The sequence below is a fragment of the Pseudophryne corroboree genome, chromosome 1 (assembly GCF_028390025.1).
Source record: "Pseudophryne corroboree isolate aPseCor3 chromosome 1, aPseCor3.hap2, whole genome shotgun sequence".
In the NCBI taxonomy this organism is placed as follows: Eukaryota; Metazoa; Chordata; class Amphibia; order Anura; family Myobatrachidae; genus Pseudophryne; species Pseudophryne corroboree.
The window spans coordinates 327,597,363-327,617,406 of NC_086444.1; the positions used below are offsets into that span (position 1 = coordinate 327,597,363).

General features: G+C 48.8%; 1 protein-coding gene across 5 annotated transcripts in view; it reads left to right on the forward strand.

Moving 5' to 3' along the window:
- The window catches only part of GLT1D1 (glycosyltransferase 1 domain containing 1), a 492,486-nt gene that overhangs the window by 350,129 nt on the left and 122,313 nt on the right, over positions 1-20,044 (forward strand). For all 5 annotated transcript variants that reach the window (XR_010254820.1, XR_010254814.1, XM_063964608.1 and 2 more), the window contains exon 10: positions 16,505-16,625. Coding sequence is in view for 3 of the 5 variants with exons in the window: in XM_063964608.1 (XP_063820678.1) it covers positions 16,505-16,625 (121 nt within the window). In the remaining 2 variants the exon portion in view is untranslated. The remainder of the gene's footprint in view (positions 1-16,504; positions 16,626-20,044) is intronic.

The following is a 20,044-nucleotide window of genomic DNA, read 5'->3' on the forward strand; positions in this document are numbered from 1 at the left end:
CTGACAGAGGGTCTTCACAGTGAGGGGTTCCTCAGAGTTGGGATCTACACCCGGTACTGAAAGCGAGCTGGTCAAGTCGGTCGGGTTAGGACTTTTCGTAGAAGGAAGTGATGTTCCTCGAGCCGGGGGTGACGACTGAGGTAGTTTTCAAATTGGGAAGGATATTGGAGGATGAAGCGATCGTCTAGCTCTCTTCGGCGGCATTATGGAAGAAGCCATAAAGGAGCTAAAGAATAATGCAGCGGATGGAGGCCGCTGGGTCGGTACGTTATAGAGTGAACGGAGTACAAGATCTAAAATTACGTTATATATTTAGCAATAAGACCTTGGGTGGAATAGGCACATACTAGAGATCACATTTTTACTCACTGTAGGGCTGCAGAGATGTGTGGAATCTCAATCACTGATAGAAATATATTGTTAAAACTCCACACAGGACAATAGAACAGTCACGGTTCATGCAGTTAGAGCACTTCCCGATGAGGAAGCAGGCTGTGACTAAAAAAGGCTCAAATATGATATTGTGAAGCTGGAAGGTTATAACTGGTGAGTGAGAGGGGTATTGAAAAAGCAGGATCAATATACGGGGTAAAGGCACAAACTGCACTCCTGATCCAGTGGGGGCCAGCAGTGTATATTATGACAGAAAGTAGCTGAGTCTGATGGCAGATGCAAAAAAGACCCAGGTAGGGGTGTTAAAATGAAACTGAAGAAAGCAAGGCTGCTGTGCGGGCTCACTTACTCAGTGCAGGTTACATGAGCTTCCTGATACAATTTAAAATGGCCGCCGCCAGTAGTACATGCAGGGAACTTCACAATGTGCCTGGCGATTTTGGGCCCTTAGAGGGATTCCCCCTTCGTTTGTAGATGCCTGGGGGTCTGGAGCGGGTCCCCGCTGTGTGGGGAGTGAGAGAGGTGTCCACAGGCAGCCGTACGGGTTCCGCCGCAGCTGCGTTCCGGTCCTGGAGCTCGTTGCTGGGTTACTTCTAAACTCGAGGCCCCGGCTTTCAAACAGGAGGTAGGCCGCGATCTCGGAGTGGCATATAGAGCCAGCTGCACGGCACTACACACCAAGCTGCCCACGGCCGTGGGCAGACCTCAGGAGGACACCAGGAGCCGGGGGAACGTCTGGAAGCAGCACTTTGGGCATAGTTTGTTGGAGCCCTTCTGCTGCAGGTCTGTTCAGCACAACGTCCAGGCCATGCCCCCCATTCCTACAGTATTATTTAACCTCAATAACATACATTTCCACTCAGTTTTGACCACCTCACGGCTCACAATATTGTTCATTAACATAGGCCAAAAGCTGGCTAGCTAAACTAAGCAACAGAGCAACGGCATAAACACACGGCAGTTATTTCTGTTTAAAAATGTTTCTCTTACGTCCTAGAGGATGCTGGGGACTCCGTAAGGACCATGGGGGTATAGACGGCTCCGCAGGAGACTTGGGCACTGTAAAGACTTTAGAATGGGTGTGCACTGGCTCCTCCCTCTATGCCCCTCCTCCAGACCTCAGTTAGTTCCTGTGCCCAGTGGAGACTGGGTGCACTGCAGGGGAGCTCTCCTGAGTTTCTCTGAAAAGACTTTTGTTAGGTTTTTTATTTTCAGGGAGCACTGCTGGCAACAGGCTCCCTGCATCGTGGGACTGAGGGGAGAGAAGCAGACCTACTTAAATGATAGGCTCTGCTTCTTAGGCTACTGGACACCATTAGCTCCAGAGGGTCGGAACGCAGGTCTCATCCTCGCCGTTCGTCCTGGAGCCGCGCCGCCGTCCTCCTCACAGAGCCGGAAGATAGAAGCCGGGTGAGTATAAGAAGAAAGAAGACTTCAAAGGCGGCAGAAGACTTCAGGTCTTCACTGAGGTAGCGCGCCATTGCTCCCACATACACACATAGGCACAGCATGGGTGCAGGGCGCAGGGGGGGCACCCTGGGCAGCAATAAGCACCTCCATTAATCTGGCAGCAAGTTTAGATACTGCAGGGGCAGTATGTTATAAAACCCCCGCCAGTATAAAGATATGAGCGGGATCGAAGGCCGCCATCGAGGGGGCGGGGCTTGATCCTCCAGCACTAACCAGCGCCATTTTCTCCACAGCATGTTGCAGAGAATCTGCTCCCGGACTCTCCCCTGCTGCACACAATAACAGGGGGCAAAAATGAGGGGGGGGGGGGGCACATTATTTGGTGCAAATATTATAGGTTATAAGCGCTATTTAGACTGGGACTTTTGTTTTCAGTATATTGTGGCGCTGGGTGTGTGCTAGCATACTCTCTCTCTGTCTCTCCAAAGGGCCTTATTGTGGGTCAGTCCCCATATTTCAGTTATCCCAGTGTGTGTGGGGGTGTCAGTACGTGTGTGTCGACATGTCTGAGGCGGAAGGCTTGTTTAGGGGGGATGCAGAGCATATGGTGATCGTGTCTCCGTCGGCACAGCCGACACCGGATTGGGTGGACATGTGGAATGTTTTAAATGCTAATTTGAATTTATTACATAAGAGATTGGACGAAGCAGTGTCCAGGGATAGAGCAGGGAGTCAATCCATGGCTTTGACTGTGTCACAAGACCCATCAGGGTCACATAAACGTCCCCTTTCCCAGATAGCAGACACTGATACCGACACGGATTCCGACTCCAGTGCCGATTATGATGATGCACGGTTGCACCCAAGAGTGGCCAAGAGTATCAATGTATGATTATTGCAATAAAAGATGTTTTGCATATCACGGAGGACCCCTCTGTCCCAGACACAAGGGTCTGCATGTTTAAGGAAAAGAAACCTGAGGTAACGTTTCCCCCATCTCATGAGCTGAACGCTTTATTTGAAAAGGTTTGGGAAACTCCTGACAAGAGACTGCAGGTTCCCAAGTGAATTATTATAGCGTATCCTTTTCCCGCGACGGACAGGTTACGGTGGAAATCCTTGCCCACGGTGGACAAGATCTTGACGCGCTTGTCCAAGAAGGTTGCATTACCGTCCCCGGACGCGGCAGCCCTCAAAGATCCTGCGGTTCGCAGACAGGAAACTACCTTAAAATCAATTTATGCGACTACGGGTGCCCTGCTCAGACCGGCAGGGGCATCGGCATGGGTGGGTACCGCTATTGCAGCGGGGGCAGATAACTTGTCATCTGACATAGACACCCTAGATAAAGATAGTATTTTGTTGACCTTGGGTCACATTGAGGACACAGCCTTATATATGAGAGAGGCTGCGAGAGATATGGGCTGTGGGGTTCAAAAGCCAATGTCACGGCAGTTTCTGCTAGAAGGTCCCTGTGGACCCGTCAATGGACAGGTGATGCGGATTCAAAGAGACATATGGAGGCTTTGCCTTACAAAGGTGAGGTGTTATTTGGGGACGGCCTCGCGGATCTGGTTTCCACGGCTACCGCGGGTAAGTTTTTCTTTTTTGCCTTAAGTTCCCCCACTGCAAAAGAAAACACCTCAATACCAGATGCAGTCCTTTCGGGCGCATAAGTTCAAAAAGGGTTGGGACTCTTCCTTCCTCGGTAGAGGTAGAGGGAAAAGAACTCCAGCTACGGCTAGTTCCCAGGAACAAAAGTCCTCCCCGGCCTCTACAAAATCCACCACATGACGCTGGGGCTCCGATGCGGGAGTCCGCACCGGTGGGGGTACGTCTTTGGCTCTTCAGCCAAGTCTGGGTTCAGTCGGACTTGGATCCTTGGGTGGTCGATATAGTATCCCAAGGCTACAAACTGGAGTTCGAAGATGAGCCTCCACGCCGATTTTTCAAATTGGCCTGGCCAGCTCCCCCCCCCCCCCCAGAGAGGGAAATATTTTCAGCTGCCATACAAAAGCTGTGTAAACAGCAGGCGATTATCAAAGTTCCCCTAGTGCAGCAGGGGAAAGGGTTTTATTCAACCCTATTTGTGGTTCCGAAGCCGTATGGTTCGGTCAGACCAATTCTGGGTCTAAAATCCCTGGACCTATATTGGAAAAGGTTCAAATTCAAGATGGAATCTCTCCGGGCAGTGATCTCCAGCCTTGAGGGGGGGGGGGGATTTTATGGTGTCACTTGACATAAAGGATACATACCTTCATGTCCCCATATATCCGCCTCATCAGGCGTACCTGAGATTCGCTGTACAGGATTGTCATTACCAGTTCAGACGTGCCGTTTGGGCTTTCCACTGCCCCGAGAATTTTCACCAAGGTAATGGCGGAAATGATAGTGCTCCTGCGCAAGCAAGGAGTCACAATTATCCCATACTTGGACGATCTCCTGATAAAGGCAAGATCAAGAGATCAGTTGCTAAAAAGCGTGGCTCTCTCCCTGAGAGTAATACAACAACACGGCTGGATTCTATATCTACCAAAGTCGCAGTTGGTTCCGACAACTCGGCTGTCATTTTTGGGCATGGTTCTGGACACGGGAAATAAAGAGGGTTTTTCTACCAGTGGAAAAAGCCCTGGAGCTCCAGAACATGGTCAAGGACCTGCTAAAACCAAAAAGAGTCAGTTCATCAATGCACTCGAGCATTGGGAAAGATGGTGGCGGCCTACGAGGCCGTTCCGTTCCGCAGATTCCATGCGAGAACTTTTCAGTGGGACCTTCTGGAAAAGTGGTCAGGGTCCCATCTACAAATGCATCGGAGGATAAGCCTGTCCCCCAGGGCCAGGGTATCTCTCTTGTGGTGGCTCCAGATCAATGTGCTGGAGTTAAGGGCCATATACAAAGACCTACTACTAGCGGGGAATCTTCTTCGCAACCTACGCGTTCTGATTCAGTTAGACAATGTAACAGCCGTGGTGCATGTAAACCGCCAGGGCGGGACAAGGTGCAGAGCAGCAATGGCAGAAGCCACCAGGATTCTTAGCTGGGCGGAAAATCATGTAAGTGCTCTGTCAGCAGTCTTCTTTCCGGGAGTAGACAACTCGGAAGCAGACTTTCTCAGCAGACACGATCTCCATCCAGGAGTGTGGGGGCTTCATCAAGAGGTATTTGCAGAGGTAACAAGTCGTTGGGGACTAACTCAAATAGACATGATGGCGTCACGCCTCAACAAGAAGCTTCGGACGTATTGTTCCAGGTCGAGAGACCCTCAGGCAGTGGCGGTGGACGCCCTAGTGATACCGTCTGTGTTTTCAGTCGGTCTATGTGTTTCCCCCACTTCCACTCATCTCAAAAATATTGAGAATCATGAGAAAAACAAGAGTGCAGACAATTCTCATTGTCCCAGTTTGGCCTCGAAGGGCCTGGTATTCAGATCTTCAGGAAATGCTCAGAAGATCCGTGGTCTCTTCCTCCCAGGGAGGACCTGTTGCAACAGGGGCCCTGTGTGTTCCAAAACTTACCGCAGTTGCGTTTGACGGCATGACGGTTGAACACCAAATCCTAGCTAGGAAAGGTATTCCGGGGGAAGTCATCCCTACTCTGATCAAGGCTAGGGAGGAAGTAACGGCGAAGCATTATCACCGTTTCTGGGGAAAATATGTATATTGGTGTGAAGCCAAGAATGCTCCTACGGAGGCTTTTCAGCTGGGTCGTTTTCTCCACTTCCTGCAGACAGGAGTGGATATGGGCCTCAAGTTAGGCTACATCAAGAGATTTCGGCCTTATCTATTTTCTTTCAGAAGGAATTGGCTTCTCTCCCAGAAGTCCAGACTATTGTAAAGGGAGTGCTGCACATCCAGCCACCTTTTGTGCCCCAGTGGCACCGTGGGACCTTAACATGGTGTTACAGTTCCTTAAATCACATTGGTTTGAACCTCTTCAAACGGTTGACTTAAATTTTCTCACTTGGAAAGTAGTCATGTTGTTGACCTTGGCATCTGCAAGGCAGGTGTCCGAATTGGCAGCTTTGTCTCCAAGAGCCCCTATCTGATTTTCCATGTGGATCGGGCGGAGTTAAGAACTCGCCCTCAGTTTCTACCTTAGGTGGTTTCGTCGTTTCATATGAACCAACCTATTGTGGTGCCTGTGGCTACGGGTGACTTGGAGGATTCCAGGTCCCTTGAGGTAGTCAGGGCCTTAGAAATTTATGTTGCCAGGACGGCTGGAGTTAGTTAAACAGAGGCACTGTTTGTCCTGTAGGCAGCCAACGAAATTGGCGCTCCTGCTTCAAGGCAGACTATTGCTCGCTGGATCTGTAATACGATTCAGCAGGCTCATGCTACGGCTGGATTGCTGTTACCGAATTCAGAAAAGGCCCATTCCACTAGGAAGGTGGGCTCTTCTTGGGCAGCTGCCCGAGGTGTCTCGGCAGTACAGCTTTGCCGAGCAGCTACTTGGTCGGGTTCAAACACTTTTGCAAAATTCTACAAGTTTGATAACCTGGCTGATGAGGACCTCCTGTTTGCTCAATCGGTGCTGCAGAGTCATCTGCACTCTCCCGCCCGGTTTGGAGCTTTGGTATAATCCCCATGGTCCTTACGGAGTCCCCAGCATCTGAGAAAATAAGACTATAAATTGGAAGGTTCTGCGCACTGAGGCCCTCATTCCGAGTTGTTCGCTCGCAAGGCGATTTTAGCAGTATTGCACACGCTAAGCCGCCGCCTACTGGGAGTGAATCTTAGCTTCTTAAAATTGCGAACGAAAGATTCGCAATATTGCGATTACACATCTCGTAGCAGTTTCAGAGTAGCTTCAGACTTACTCGGCATCTGCGATCAGTTCAGTGCTTATCGTTCCTGGTTTGACGTCACAAACACACCCAGCGTTCGCCCAGACACTCCTCCGTTTCTCCAGCCACTCCCGCGTTTTTTCCGGAAACGGTAGCGTTTTTTCCCACACGCCCATAAAACGGCCTGTTTCCGCCCAGTAACACCCATTTCCTGTCAATCACACTACGATCGCCTGAGTGAAGAAAAAGCGGTGAGTAAAAATCCAAACTTCATAGCAAATTTACTTGGCGCAGTCGCAGTGCGGACATTGCGCATGCGCACTAAGCGGAAAAACGCTGCGATGCGAAGAAATTTTCTGAGCGAACGACTCTGAATGACCTCCTGAGTGTCTTTATTCTATAGCTAGCCGGGGTGTGCTGCTCGTTATGATGGGTGTTCCAACCCACCTATACGTAAATGGAGAAGCTTAGTGGATATACCACAATAGAACTGCGCTCAACCCCTAAGGGGTGTGTGTTTATCTTACGAATGCACATCAGATGTAATAAAGGATAATGGGGGTGATTCCGAGTTGTTCGCTCCCAAGCTGCTTTTAGCAGCATTGCACACGCTAAGCCGCCGCCTACTGGGAGTGAATCTTAGCTTATCAAAATTGCGAACGAAAGGTTCTCAAAATTGCGAATAGAAATTTCTTTGCAGTTTCTGAGTAGCTCGAGACTTACTCTTCCAGTGCGATCAATTCAGTGCTTGTCGTTCCTGGTTTGACGTCACAAACACACCCAGCGTTCGCCCAGACACTCCTCCGTTTCTCCAGCCACTCCCGCGTTTTTCCCAGAAACGGTAGCGTTTCTTCACACACACCCATAAAACGTCCAGTTTCCGCCCAGAAACACCCACTTCCTGTCAATCACACTCCGATCTCCAGTACGAAGAAAAAACCTCGTAATGCCGTGAGTAAAATACCAATCTTCATAGCAAATTTACTTGGCGCAGTCGCAGTGCGAACATTGCGCATGCGCAGTTAGCGGAAAATCGCTGCGATGCAAAGAAAATTACCGAGCGAACAACTCGGAATGACCACCAATGTATGAACAGACCCAAATGTGAGTTTGCACTTGGATATAGAAATCACAAAAATAACAATATGATGCAAATTAATTGTTGTGAGCCACTGTATTTATTGTATACTAGCCAATCTAAAGGTGTGCGGTTAATGCCCAGGGTGGGCGATATTGTCTCTTATAAAGTTCATGCAAGTGGGCGATATTGTCTCTTATAAAGTTCATGCAGGTTATAATGCAGACTGCGGCGTCCCGCACATCTGCTGTTGAAAAGTCTTTAGGAAAAAATAATAATAACAAATGCTGGTGTTGGTAAAAAAAATCTTTAAAACCTTCACGATGCCCTGAGCTTACGGTGGTGGCATAAGTGGGGTAAAAAAGGGGGTCTCCGGACTGGTTTCCCCTCTCTGCCCCTGCTGCCCGTGGTGCGTCCTTGTTCAGACGCCCCCCGGGTGCAGGTCGGTCAGAGAGGTGGACCTGTCTAGCGGCGGGGAAAGGATTCAGATGCCGCTCTGCAGAGCGGCTAGCTGCGCCTCTCCCACCGCTTACAGAGAACTCACCTGTCGTCCTTTCCAGCCGCACGCCACTTCCTCTGGGAAGACCGAAAGGTTGAAACGCGTTGGAAAACTACAAAGAAAGAACCACTACAGATTCAAAGACTTCATCAGGAAGACTCTTTCCCACGTCGAAAAGACCCGGTCACGTGACCGGACCAACCCGGAAGCCAGCAGCGCTGCTAGGATACCAGACAGCGGAGGAAGCCGGTGACGGGTGAGTTCTCTGACCGACCTGCACCCGGGGGGCGTCTGAACAAGGACGCACCACGGGCAGCAGGGGCAGAGAGGGGAAACCAGTCCGGAGACCCCCTTTTTTACCCCACTTATGCCACCACCGTAAGCTCAGGGCATCGTGAAGGTTTTAAAGATTTTTTCTTACGTCCTAGAGGATGCTGGGGACTCCGTAAAGACCATGGGGATAGACGGGCTCCGCAGGAGACATGGGCACTTTAAGAAAGACTTTAGGTATGGGTGTGCACTGGCTCCTCCCTCTATGCCCCCCCTCCAGACCTCAGTTTACTACTGTGCCCAGAGGAGACTGGGTGCATTACAGGGAGCTCTCCTGAGTTTCCTGAAAGAAAGTATATTTGTTAGGTTTTTTTTATTTTCAGGGAGCCTGCTGGCAACAGACTCCCTGCATCGAGGGACTGAGGGAAGAGAAACAGACCTACTTTAATGTTAGGCTCTGTTTCTTAGGCTACTGGACACCATTAGCTCCAGAGGGATCGGTACGCACGTCTCACCCTCGCCGTCCGTCCCAGAGCCGCGCCGCCGTCCTCCTCGCAGAGCCGGAAGATAGAAGCCGGGTGAGTATGAGAAGAAAGAAGACTTCAGAGGAGGCAGAAGACTTCAGATCTTCACTGAGGTAGCGCACAGCAGTAACGCTGTGCGCCATTGCTCCCACACAGCACACACAAACGGCAGTCACTGTAAGGGTGCAGGGCACAATAAACCTCATTTTCTGGCAAAAGTATATATATACAGCTGGGCACTGTATACATAATGAGCCCCAGCCAGGTTTTTTAGATATTTGAGTGGGACAGAAGCCCGCCGCCGAGGGGGCGGGGCTTCTTCCTCAGCACTCACCAGCGCCATTTTCTCCACAGCATAGCGCTGAGAGGAAGCTCCCCGGACTCTCCCCTGCTTATCCACGGTGAAATCGGGTTTTAAAGAAGAGGGGGGGTGGGGCACATATTTGGCGCAAAATACATACAGCGTTATCTAGGCAAACATATTGTGTGTGTTTTTTCCTGGGTCATATAGCGCTGGGTGTGTGCTGGCATACTCTCTCTCTGTCTCTCCAAAGGGCCTTGTGGTGGAACTGTCTTCAGAAAAGAGGACTCCCTGAGTGTGTGGTGTATCGGTACGCGTATGTCGACATGTCTGAGGTAGAAGGCTTTCCTAGGGAGGAGGAGGAGGAGCAAATGAATGTGGTGTCTCCGTTGACAACGCCGACACCTGACTGGATGGATATGTGAAATGTTTTTAGTGCTAATGTAAATTTATTGCACAAAAGATTAGACAAAGCGGAAGCTAGGGAACAGCCAGGGAGTCAACCCATGTCTGTCCCTATGTCGCAGGGACATTCGGGGTCTCAAAAGCGCCCACTATCCCAAATAGTAGACACAGATACCGACACGGATTCTGACTCCAGTGTCGACTACGATGATGCAAAGTTACAGCCAAAAGTGGCAAAATGTATTCGATTATGATTATTGCAATAAAAGATGTTTTGCATATCACAGGGGAACCCCCTGTCCCTGACACGAAGGTTCACATGTATAAGGGAAAGAAACCTGAGGTAACCTTTCCTCCCTCACATGAGCTGAACGAGTTATGTGAAAAAGCTTGGGAATCTCCAGACAAAAACTGTAGATTCCCAAAAGGATTCTTATGGCGTATCCTTTCCCACCAACGGACAGGATACGGTGGGAATCCGCCCCTAGGGTGGACAAAGCGTTGACACACTTATCCAAAAAGGTAGCGCTGCCATCCCAAGATACGGCTACCCTCAGGGATCCTGCTGATCGCAAGCAGGAGGTTACTTTGAAGTCCATTTACACACATTCGGGTACCTTACTCAGACCAGCTATTGCGTCGGCTCGGGTGTGTAGCCCTGTAGCAGCATGGACGGATACCTTATCAGAGGAAATTGAAACCCTGGATAAGGATACCATCTTATTGACCCTAGGACATATAAAAGATGCTGTCTTATATATGAGAGATGCTCAAAGAGACATTGGTCTACTGGGCTCTAGAATCAACACTATGTCGATTTCTGCTAGACGAGTCCTATGGACCCGGCAGTGGACAGGTGATGCCGACTCAAAGAGGCATATGGAGGTTTTACCTTACAAGGGTGAGGAATTGTTTGGGGAAGGTCTCTCGGACCTGGTTTTTTCCTTATATTCCCTCACAGCCTAAGAAAGCACCACATTATCAAATGCAGTCCTTTCGGTCACAAAGAAACAAGAGAGTATGAGGTGCTTCCTTTCTTGTAAGGGCAGAGGGAAAAAGCTGCACAACACAGCTAGTTCCCAGGAACAGAAGTCCTCCCCGGCCTCTACAAAATCCACCGCATGACGCTGGGGCTCCGCTCAGGGAGTCCGCCCCAGTGGGGGCACGTCTTCGAATTTTCAGCCACATCTGGGTTCACTCACAGGTGGATCCCTGGGCAATAGAAATTGTTTCTGAGGGTTACAAGCTGGAATTCGAAGAGGTGCCTCCTCGACGGTTTTTCAAATTGGCCCTGCCAACTTCTCCCCCAGAAAGGGAGATAGTGTTAAATGCAATTCACAAATTGTATCTTCAACAGGTGGTGGTCAAGGTTCCCCTACTTCAACAAGGGAGGGGATATTACTCAACCCTGTTTGTAGTCCCGAACCCGGACGGTTCGGTCAGACCCATTCTAAATTTAAAATCCCTGAACCTATACTTGAAAAGGTTCAAGTTCAAGATGGAATCGCTCAGGGCGGTCATCGCCAGCCTGGAAGGGGGGGATTTTATGGTATCTCCGGACATAAAGGATGCATACCTTCATATTCCCATATATCCACCTCATCAGGCGTACCTGAGATTTGCGGTACAGGATTGTCATTACCAATTTCAGACGTTCCTGTTTGGGCTTTCCACGGCCCCGAGAATTTTCACCAAGGTAATGGCGGAAATGATGGTGCTCTTGCGCAAGCAAGGAGTCAAAATTATCCCGTACTTGGACGATCTCCTCATAAAAGCGAGATCACGAGAGCAGTTACTGAACAGCGTGTCACTTTCACTGAAGGTGTTACAGCAACACGGCTGGATTCTCAATATCCCGAAGTCGCAGCTGGTTCCTACGACTCGTCTGACCTTCTTGGGCATGATTCTGGATACGGACCAGAAAAGGGTTTATCTTCCAATGGAAAAGGCTCAAGAACTCATGACTCTGGTCAGGAACCTATTGAAACCAAAACAGGTGTCTGTGCATCAATGCACTCGAGTCCTGGAAAAGATGGTGGCATCTTACGAGGCAATTCCATTCGGCAGGTTTCATGCGAGGACCTTCCAATGGGACCTACTGGACAAGTGGTCCGGGTCTCATCTACAGATTCATCAGTTGATCACACTGTCCCCCAGGGCCAGGGTATCTCTCCTGTGGTGGCTGCAGAGTGCTCACCTTCTGGAGGATCGCAGGTTTGGCATTCAGGACTGGGTTCTGGTAACCACGGATGCAAGCCTCCGAGGTTGGGGAGCAGTCACACAGGGAAGAAACTTCCAAGGACTTTGGACAAGTCAAGAGACTTGTCTTCACATCAACGTCCTGGAGCTGAGGGCCATATACAACGCCCTTCGTCAAGCGGAGACCTTGCTTCGCGACTTACCAGTTCTGATCCAGTCAGACAACATCACCGCAGTGGCTCATGTAAACCGACAGGGTGATACAAGGAGCAGAGTGGCAATGGCGGAAGCCACCAGGATTCTTCGCTGGGCGGAAAATCATGTAAGCGCATTGTCAGCAGTGTTCATTACAGGAGTGGACAACTGGGAAGCAGACTTCCTCAGCAGACACGACTTGCATCCAGGAGAGTGGGGACTGCATCCGGAAGTCTTCGCACAGATTGCAAGTCAGTGGGGACTGCCCCAGATAGACATGATGGCATCCCACCTCAACAAAAAGCTGCAGAGGTATTGCGCCGGTCAAGAGACCCGCAGGCGGTAGCTGTGGACGCCCTAGTGACACCGTGGGTGTTCCTGTCGGTCTATGTGTTTCCTCCTCTTCCTCTCATCCCAAAGGTGTTGAGAATAATAAGAAATAGAGGAGTACAGGCTATTCTCATTGTTCCAGATTGGCCACGAAGGGCCTGGTATCCGGATCTGCAGGAGATGCTCACAGAAGATCCGTGGCCTCTTCCTCTAAAACAGGACCTGTTGCAACAGGGACCCTGTCTGTTCCAAGACTTACCGCGGCTGCGTTTGACGGCATGGCGGTTGAACGCCGGATCCTAGCGGAAAAGGGCATTCCGGAGGAGGTCATTCCTACTCTGATAAAGGCTAGGAAGGATGTGACAGCTAAACATTATCACCGTATATGGCGAAAATATGTTTCGGTGTGAGGCCAGGAATGCTCCTACGGAAGAATTTCATCTGGGTTGGTTCCTTCACTTCCTACAAACTGGAGTGAATTTGGGTCTAAAATTAGGCTCCATTAAGGTTCAGATTTCGGCCTTATTCATTTTCTTTCACAAAGAATTGGCTTCTCTCCTAGAAGTACTGACTTTTGTGAAGGGAGTGCTGCATATTCAGCCTCCTTTTGTACCTCCGGTGGCGCCTTGGGACCTTAACGTGGTGTTGAGTTTCCTTAAGTCGCACTGGTTTGAACCACTTAAAACGGTGGAGTTAAAATATCTCACTTGGAAGGTAGTCATGTTGTTAGCCTTGGCTTCGGCTAGGCGAGTGTCGGAATTGGCGGCTTTGTCTCATAAAAGCCCCTATCTAGTTTTCCATATGGATAGAGCGGAATTGCGGACCCGTCCTCAATTTTTGCCTAAGGTGGTGTCATCTTTTCATATGAACCAACCTATTGTGGTGCCTGGGGCTACACGAGACTTGGAGGATTCCGAGTCCCTTGATGTGGCCAGGGCTTTGAAAATTTACGTGGCCAGAACGGCTAGAGTCAGAAAAACAGAAGCACTGTTTGTCCTGTATGCAGCCAACAAGGTTGGCGGCCCTGCTTCAAAGCAGACTATTGCTCGCTGGATCTGTAACACGATTCAGCAGGCACATGCGACGGCTGGATTGCCGTTACCAAAATTGGTCAAGGCCCATTCCACTAGGAAGGTGGGCTCGTCTTGGGCAGCTGCCCGAGGGGTCTCGGCACTACAGCTGTGCCGAGCTGCTACTTGGTCGGGGTCAAACACCTTTGCAAAGTTCTATAAGTTTTATACCCTGGCTGAGGAGGACCTCCTGTTTGCTCAATCGGTGCTGCAGAGTCATCCGCACTCTCCCGCCCGTTTGGGAGCTTTGGTATAATCCCCATGGTCCTTACGGAGTCCCCAGCATCCTCTAGGACATAAGAGAAAATAAGATTTTAAACCTACCGGTAAATCTTTTTCTCGTAGTCCGTAGAGGATGCTGGGCGCCCGTCCCAAGTGCGGACTACTTCTGCAAGACTTGTATATAGTTTTGCTTACATAAGGGTTATTTTATTGGTTTTATTGGTCTCCGACTGATGCTATGTTGTTTTTTCATACTGTTAACTGGTTAGTTTATCACAAGTTATACGGTGTGAATGGTGTGGGCTGGTATGAATCTTGCCCTTGGTTTAACAAAAATCCTTTCCTCGTACTGTCCGTCTCCTCTGGGCACAGTTTCTCTAACGGAGGTCTGGAGGAGGGGCATAGAGATAGGAGCTAGTGCACACCCATACCTAAAGTCTTTCTTGAAGTGCCCATGTCTCCTGCGGAGCCCGTCTATCCCCATGGTCCTTACGGAGTCCCCAGCATCCTCTACGGACTACGAGAAAAAGATTTACCGGTAGGTTTAAAATCTTATTTTTTACCAACACCAGCATTTGTTATTATTATTATTTTTTCCTAAAGACTTTTCAACAGCAGATGTGCGGGACGCCGCAGTCTGCATTATAACCTGCATGAACTTTATCTGAGACAATATCGTCCACCTGCATGAACTTTATAAGAGACAATATCGCCCACCCTGGGCATTAACCGCACACCTTTAGATTGGCCAGTATACAATAAATACAGTGGCTCACAACAATTAATTCGCATCATATTGTTATTTTTGTGATTTCTATATCCAAGTGCAAACTCAAATTTGGGTCTGTTCATACATTATCCTTTATTACATCTGATGTGCATTCGTTAGCTAAACACACACACCTTAGGGGTTGAGCGCAGTTCTATTGTGGTATATCCACTAAGCTTCTCCATTTACGTAAGAGAAAATAAGATTTTAAACCTACCGGTAAATCTTTTTCTCCTAGTCCGTAGAGGATGCTGGGCGCCCGTCCCGGTGCGGACAAATTCTGCAAGGCTTGTATATAGTTGTTGCTGACATACGGGTTATGTTACAGTTGAGATCAGTCTTTGGCTGATGCTGTTTGGTTCATACTGTTAACTGGTTTGGTTCATTCCATGTTGTACGGTATGTATGGTGTGGGCTGGTATGTATCTTGCCCTTAGATTAACAAAAATCCTTTCCTCGTACTGTCAGTCTCCTCTGGGCACAGTCCTAACTGAGGTCTGGAGGAGGGGCATAGAGGGAGGAGCCAGTGCACACCCATTCTAAAGTCTTTACAGTGCCCATGTCTCCTGCGGAGCCGTCTATACCCCCATGGTCCTTACGGAGTCCCCAGCATCCTCTACGGACTAGGAAAAAAAGATTTACCGGTAAATTTAAAATCTTATTTTTTCTAATTAGTAATGTTTTAGCAATAACTAATCGCCAACTCGTAAGCACTTTTAACAGAAAATACAACACAGAAGTTCACTAAGAATTGTGTATGGGATTCCATATTCATATCATTGCTCAAAAGTAGTAGTAGTAGTTGTTTTAGTAATTGTAGTTGTTGTTGTTGTAGTAGTTTTAGTAGTTGTAGTTTTAGTTGTTGTAGTTAACGAACAACAAAGCAGAAAACCCTTAAACCATGTGTACAATAACAGCAGCAGATGTGGATGACCCCTACACAAGTACACATGCCTGTTCTCTGTACCCTCCTGGGGCACTGGACCCCAATCAATCAGCCTTTTTGTTGAGCAGCTCACCAAAATTTACCTCAACCTTAAAAATAGTGTTCTGTACCTTCTGGATACATTGTGGGGTACAGTGCAGAATATGTTGGGACGCACCGTTAAATATTGAGCATGTTACAGTGCAGATCGAATACATTGCAGGTAGACATGCCGGCTGCAGCCTAGAAGTAATAGTGCACTTACTGTGACAGCAGACAGAAGGGTCCCCCTGATGTTAAATGCCCCCGATGGTGTCTGTAAGGATGATGGACTGGGCGCTTCAGTGTACACAGCGCTCTGTCTGCCATGCCTGGCTTGTGTGTGGCTGTAGCGCAGCAGTAGTTTCTGGGTGGGCAAGAATGCAGGGATACATCTGCAGAGAACTGTGAGAGTGGCTCTCTCAGCCAATCAGCGGTTAGCCCATTAATTTCAATTGGACTTCGAATTTGGTGCCCGAATCTAAAACTCCCAGGATCTGATACTGAAGATGAAATTTTCAGGTCTGAGGCAGGCAGGGAGATCAGAGTCCCGGCCCGAATTCACTTGGATTGGGTACATTCAGGTGTGCTCGGTTCTCTGAGTACTGAGGCCACTCATCTCTAGATACAACTACTGTAGGCTCGCGTGGACCAGATATTAGAAAATGGTTTTAGTACAGAACTCGTTTTCCATTTATGTTATCTTCATTTTTAGTGAATTGTCTCCCAACTTGAAAATACACTGATTTTTACCAAGAACAGCCTTTCTTTTCCAATAAAACTAATTTTCAGTGTTGTTTGTAGATTAGAATTATGAATTTGAAACCTTATATTCTCTGAATTTAAAATGTGTTTTTCTTTTTGTTTTAAAGCATGACTTCAGAAAATGTTGTTCATTCAGACTGATATCTGTGGCACATGCTGGCAATGTTTGTGAATGAATGATAGATCCTTTTTGAGTATGGATGAATGGATACCTAATATATGTTACAGCATTTAGTTAGATTTTTGTTCAAGCAAGTAATGTGTACCTAAGAAACGCAAGTGGTAAATTGTTGGTATAATAATAATAATTATTATTTTCTTCTTCAGTATTGACGGAGTTTGCTTTATTGGAGAAATCGCACAGGCAGACCTGCAGGCTTTTGTAAAAAAATGCTTTGCTGTGGTGAATAGTTCGGTGTCTGAAGGAATGTCAGCAGCCCTACTTGAGGTATGAAATGTCAGATTTTACCTCAGAACTAGACCTATATTATACTCTTTGCCATTGCATTAAAGCAGGGGTCACAAAATTTTTGTAACATTTACACTAGGAGCCAGTTGAAAGTTTAGGTGCCAGACCACCGTGCCCAGCCAAAATATATAAAAACTTGTATAGAATACCACAGAGCCCCTTCAATGCCCCCCAGACTCCTCAACATCCATCAGACCGTCACACGCATTTGCCCTTTACCTGGCCCCCTGTTTACAGTGTGCCACACACGGGAGTGCCCCGTATTTGCAGTGCGCCACACACACGGGAGTGCCTCCTATTTGCAGTGTGCCACACACACGGGAGTGCCCCCTATTTGCAGTGTGCCACACACACGGGAGTGCCCCCTATTTGCAGTGTGCCACATACACGGGAGTGGCCCCAACTTTTAGCACTATTATAATGGAAGCACATTCTTGCAACATCAAATTGTCGCTCACAAGCTGTGTACAGCTCCCCAGAGGGAGCTCCCTGGTGGTATCTACTCCTCTGCTCTGTAGTACTTCAGATCCTTGTGACCCGGTCACTCTCCTTCCCTCTACCAGCTGCACTGTAGGGCATAAGCAAGAACTAATTGAATGTGGTGGGTGCACATTCCTCCCGGTGACAGGTAAGCAGCATCCCGCCCACTTCTGTAACTTCCAATAGTGGGCATTGTAACTGATCGATTTTTATTTTATCTTTTTTGACAATTAGATTTATTTTCAAGTTTTCCCGGCTCCTGTAAACTATGGGGGACAGGTCTAAAATTTTAGTCACCATGGCGACCTTGTACCAGGAATTTGTCATGCCCTGCATTAAAGACTGTTGAGCAAAAAGAAGTGCCTGAACTACATTCCTGTAGTAAGAGCTGCTTCTTGCTGAACTGTTTTGTTTAGCATTGATTAGTTGGAAGATTCATTTGTTGAACAGTGCTGTACCACATTGTGAGTGCTTGGTAAATGAAGGATAATTATACCTGGAGCAACTTATGTTGCTTTCTCTTACATCCTAGAGGATGCTGGGGACTCCGTAAGGACCATGGGGGGTATAGACGGGCTCCACAGGAGGCATGGGCACGATAAAGAAACTTTAGTATGGGTGTGCACTGGCTCCTCCCTCTATGCCCCTCCTCCAGACCTCAGTTGGTTCCTGTGCCCACAGGAGACTGGGTGCATTACAGGGAGCTCTCCTGAGTTCTCTGAAAAAGAAAGTATTTTGTTAGGTTTTTTATTTTCAGGCAGCACTGCTGGCAACAGGCTCCCTGCATCGTGGGACTGAGGAGAGAGAAGCAGACCTACTTAAGTGATAGGCTCTGCTTATTAGGCTACTGGACACCATTAGCTCCAGAGGGAGTCAGAACGCAGGTCTCCCCTCGCCGTTCGTCCCAGAGCCGCGCCGCCGTCCTCCTCACAGAGCCGGAAGAAAGAAGCCGGGTGAGTATAAGAAGAAAGTAGACGTCTAAGGCGGCAGAAGACTTCAGATCTTCTCTAAAGTAACGCACAGCGGTAACACTGCGCGCCATTGCTCCCACACACAAAACACACAGCAGGCATGGATGGGTGCAGGGCGCAGGGGGGGTGCCCTGAGCAGCAATATTATACCTCTAGGACTGGCTAGTGCATATATAGACTGCGGAGGCAGTATATATTAAAATCCCCCGCCAGTATTACAAAATTGAGCGGGACCGTAACCCGCCGCCGGGGAGGGGGGGGGGGGGGGTCTGATCCCACAGCACTAACCAGCGCCATTTTCAGCTGGCTCCCCAGACTCTCCCCTGCTGAACACGGTGACACAAGGCAGAAAAGAGGGGGGGGGGGGGGGGGCATTTGTAAGGCGCAGTGAGGTATTATATACAGATTATTATATACGGAAAGCGCTATTTATCTGGGAATTTTATTTTCCAGTGGGGGCTGGCGCTTGGTGTGTGCTGGCATACTCTCTCTCTCTGTCTCTCCAAAAGGCCTTATTGGGGAACTGTCTCCATATAAATATATCCCTGTGTGTGTGGGGGTGTCGGTACGAGTGTGTCGGCATGTCTGATGCGGAAGGCTCGTCTAAGGAGGAGGTGGAGCAGATGATTGTGGCGTCTCCGTCGGCAACGCCGACACCTGATTGGTTGGACATGTGGAATGTGTTAAATGCAAATGTGACTTTATTACATAAAAGGATGGACAAAGCAGAGTCCAGGGAAAAAGCAGGGAGTCAATCTATGGCTTTAGCTGTGTCACAGGGCCCTTCAGGGTCCCAAAAACGTCCTCTATCCCAAATAGCAGACACTGATACCGACACGGATACTGACTCCAGTGTCGACTACGATGATGCAAGGTTACACCCAAGGGTGGCCAAAAGTATTTATTATATGATTATTGCAATAAAAGATGTTTTGCATATCACAGATGAACCGTCTGTCCCTGACACGAGGGTGCACATGTTTAAGGAAAAGAAAACTGAGGTAACCTTTCCCCCATCTCATGAGCTGAACGAGTTATTCAAAAAAGCTTGGGAAACTCCAGATAAAAAACTGCAGATTCCAAAGAGGATTCTTATGGCGTATCCTTTTCCTGCACAGGACAGGGTACGATGGGAGTCCTCGCCCAGGGTGGACAAGGCTTTAACGTGTTTGTCCAAGAAGGTGGCGCTACCGTCTCCTGACACGGCAGCCCTCAAGGATCCTGCTGATCGCAGACAGGAAAATACCTTGAAATCTATTTATACACATATACGGGTGCTTTACTCAGGCCGGCAATAGCATCGGCATGGGTATGTAGCGCAGTTGCAGCTTGGACAGATACCTTGTCAGCTGACATGGATACCCTAGACAGGGATACCATTTTATTGATCTTAGGTCACATTAAAGACGCAGTCTTATATATGAGAGACGCTCAGAGAGACGTTGGGCTGCTAGGTTCGAGAGCCAACGCCATGGCGATTTCGGCTAGGCGAGCCCTGTGGATCCGCCAATGGACAGGTGATGCCGACTCAAAGAGGCATATGGAGGTTTTACTTTACAAGGGTGAGGTTTTATTTGGGGAAGGTCCCGCGGACCTGGTTTCCACAGCTACCGCGGGTAAATCTACCTTTTTGCCTTTTGTTTCCCCACAGCAAAAGAAAACTCCACAATATCAGATGCAGTCCTTTCGGTCGCATAAGTCCAGAAGAGGTCGGGGCTCATCCTTCCTCGCCAGAGGTAAGGGTAGAGGGAAAAGAACGCCTGCTACGGCTAGTTCCCAGGAGCAGAAGACCTCCCCGGCTTCCACTAAATCCACCGCATGACGCTGGGGCTCCACTGAGGGAGTCCGCACCGGTGGGGGCACGGCTTCGACTCTTCCGCCAGGTCTGGGTTCTGTCAGACGTGGATCCTTGGGCGCTGGATATTGTGTCCCAAGGCTACAAACTGG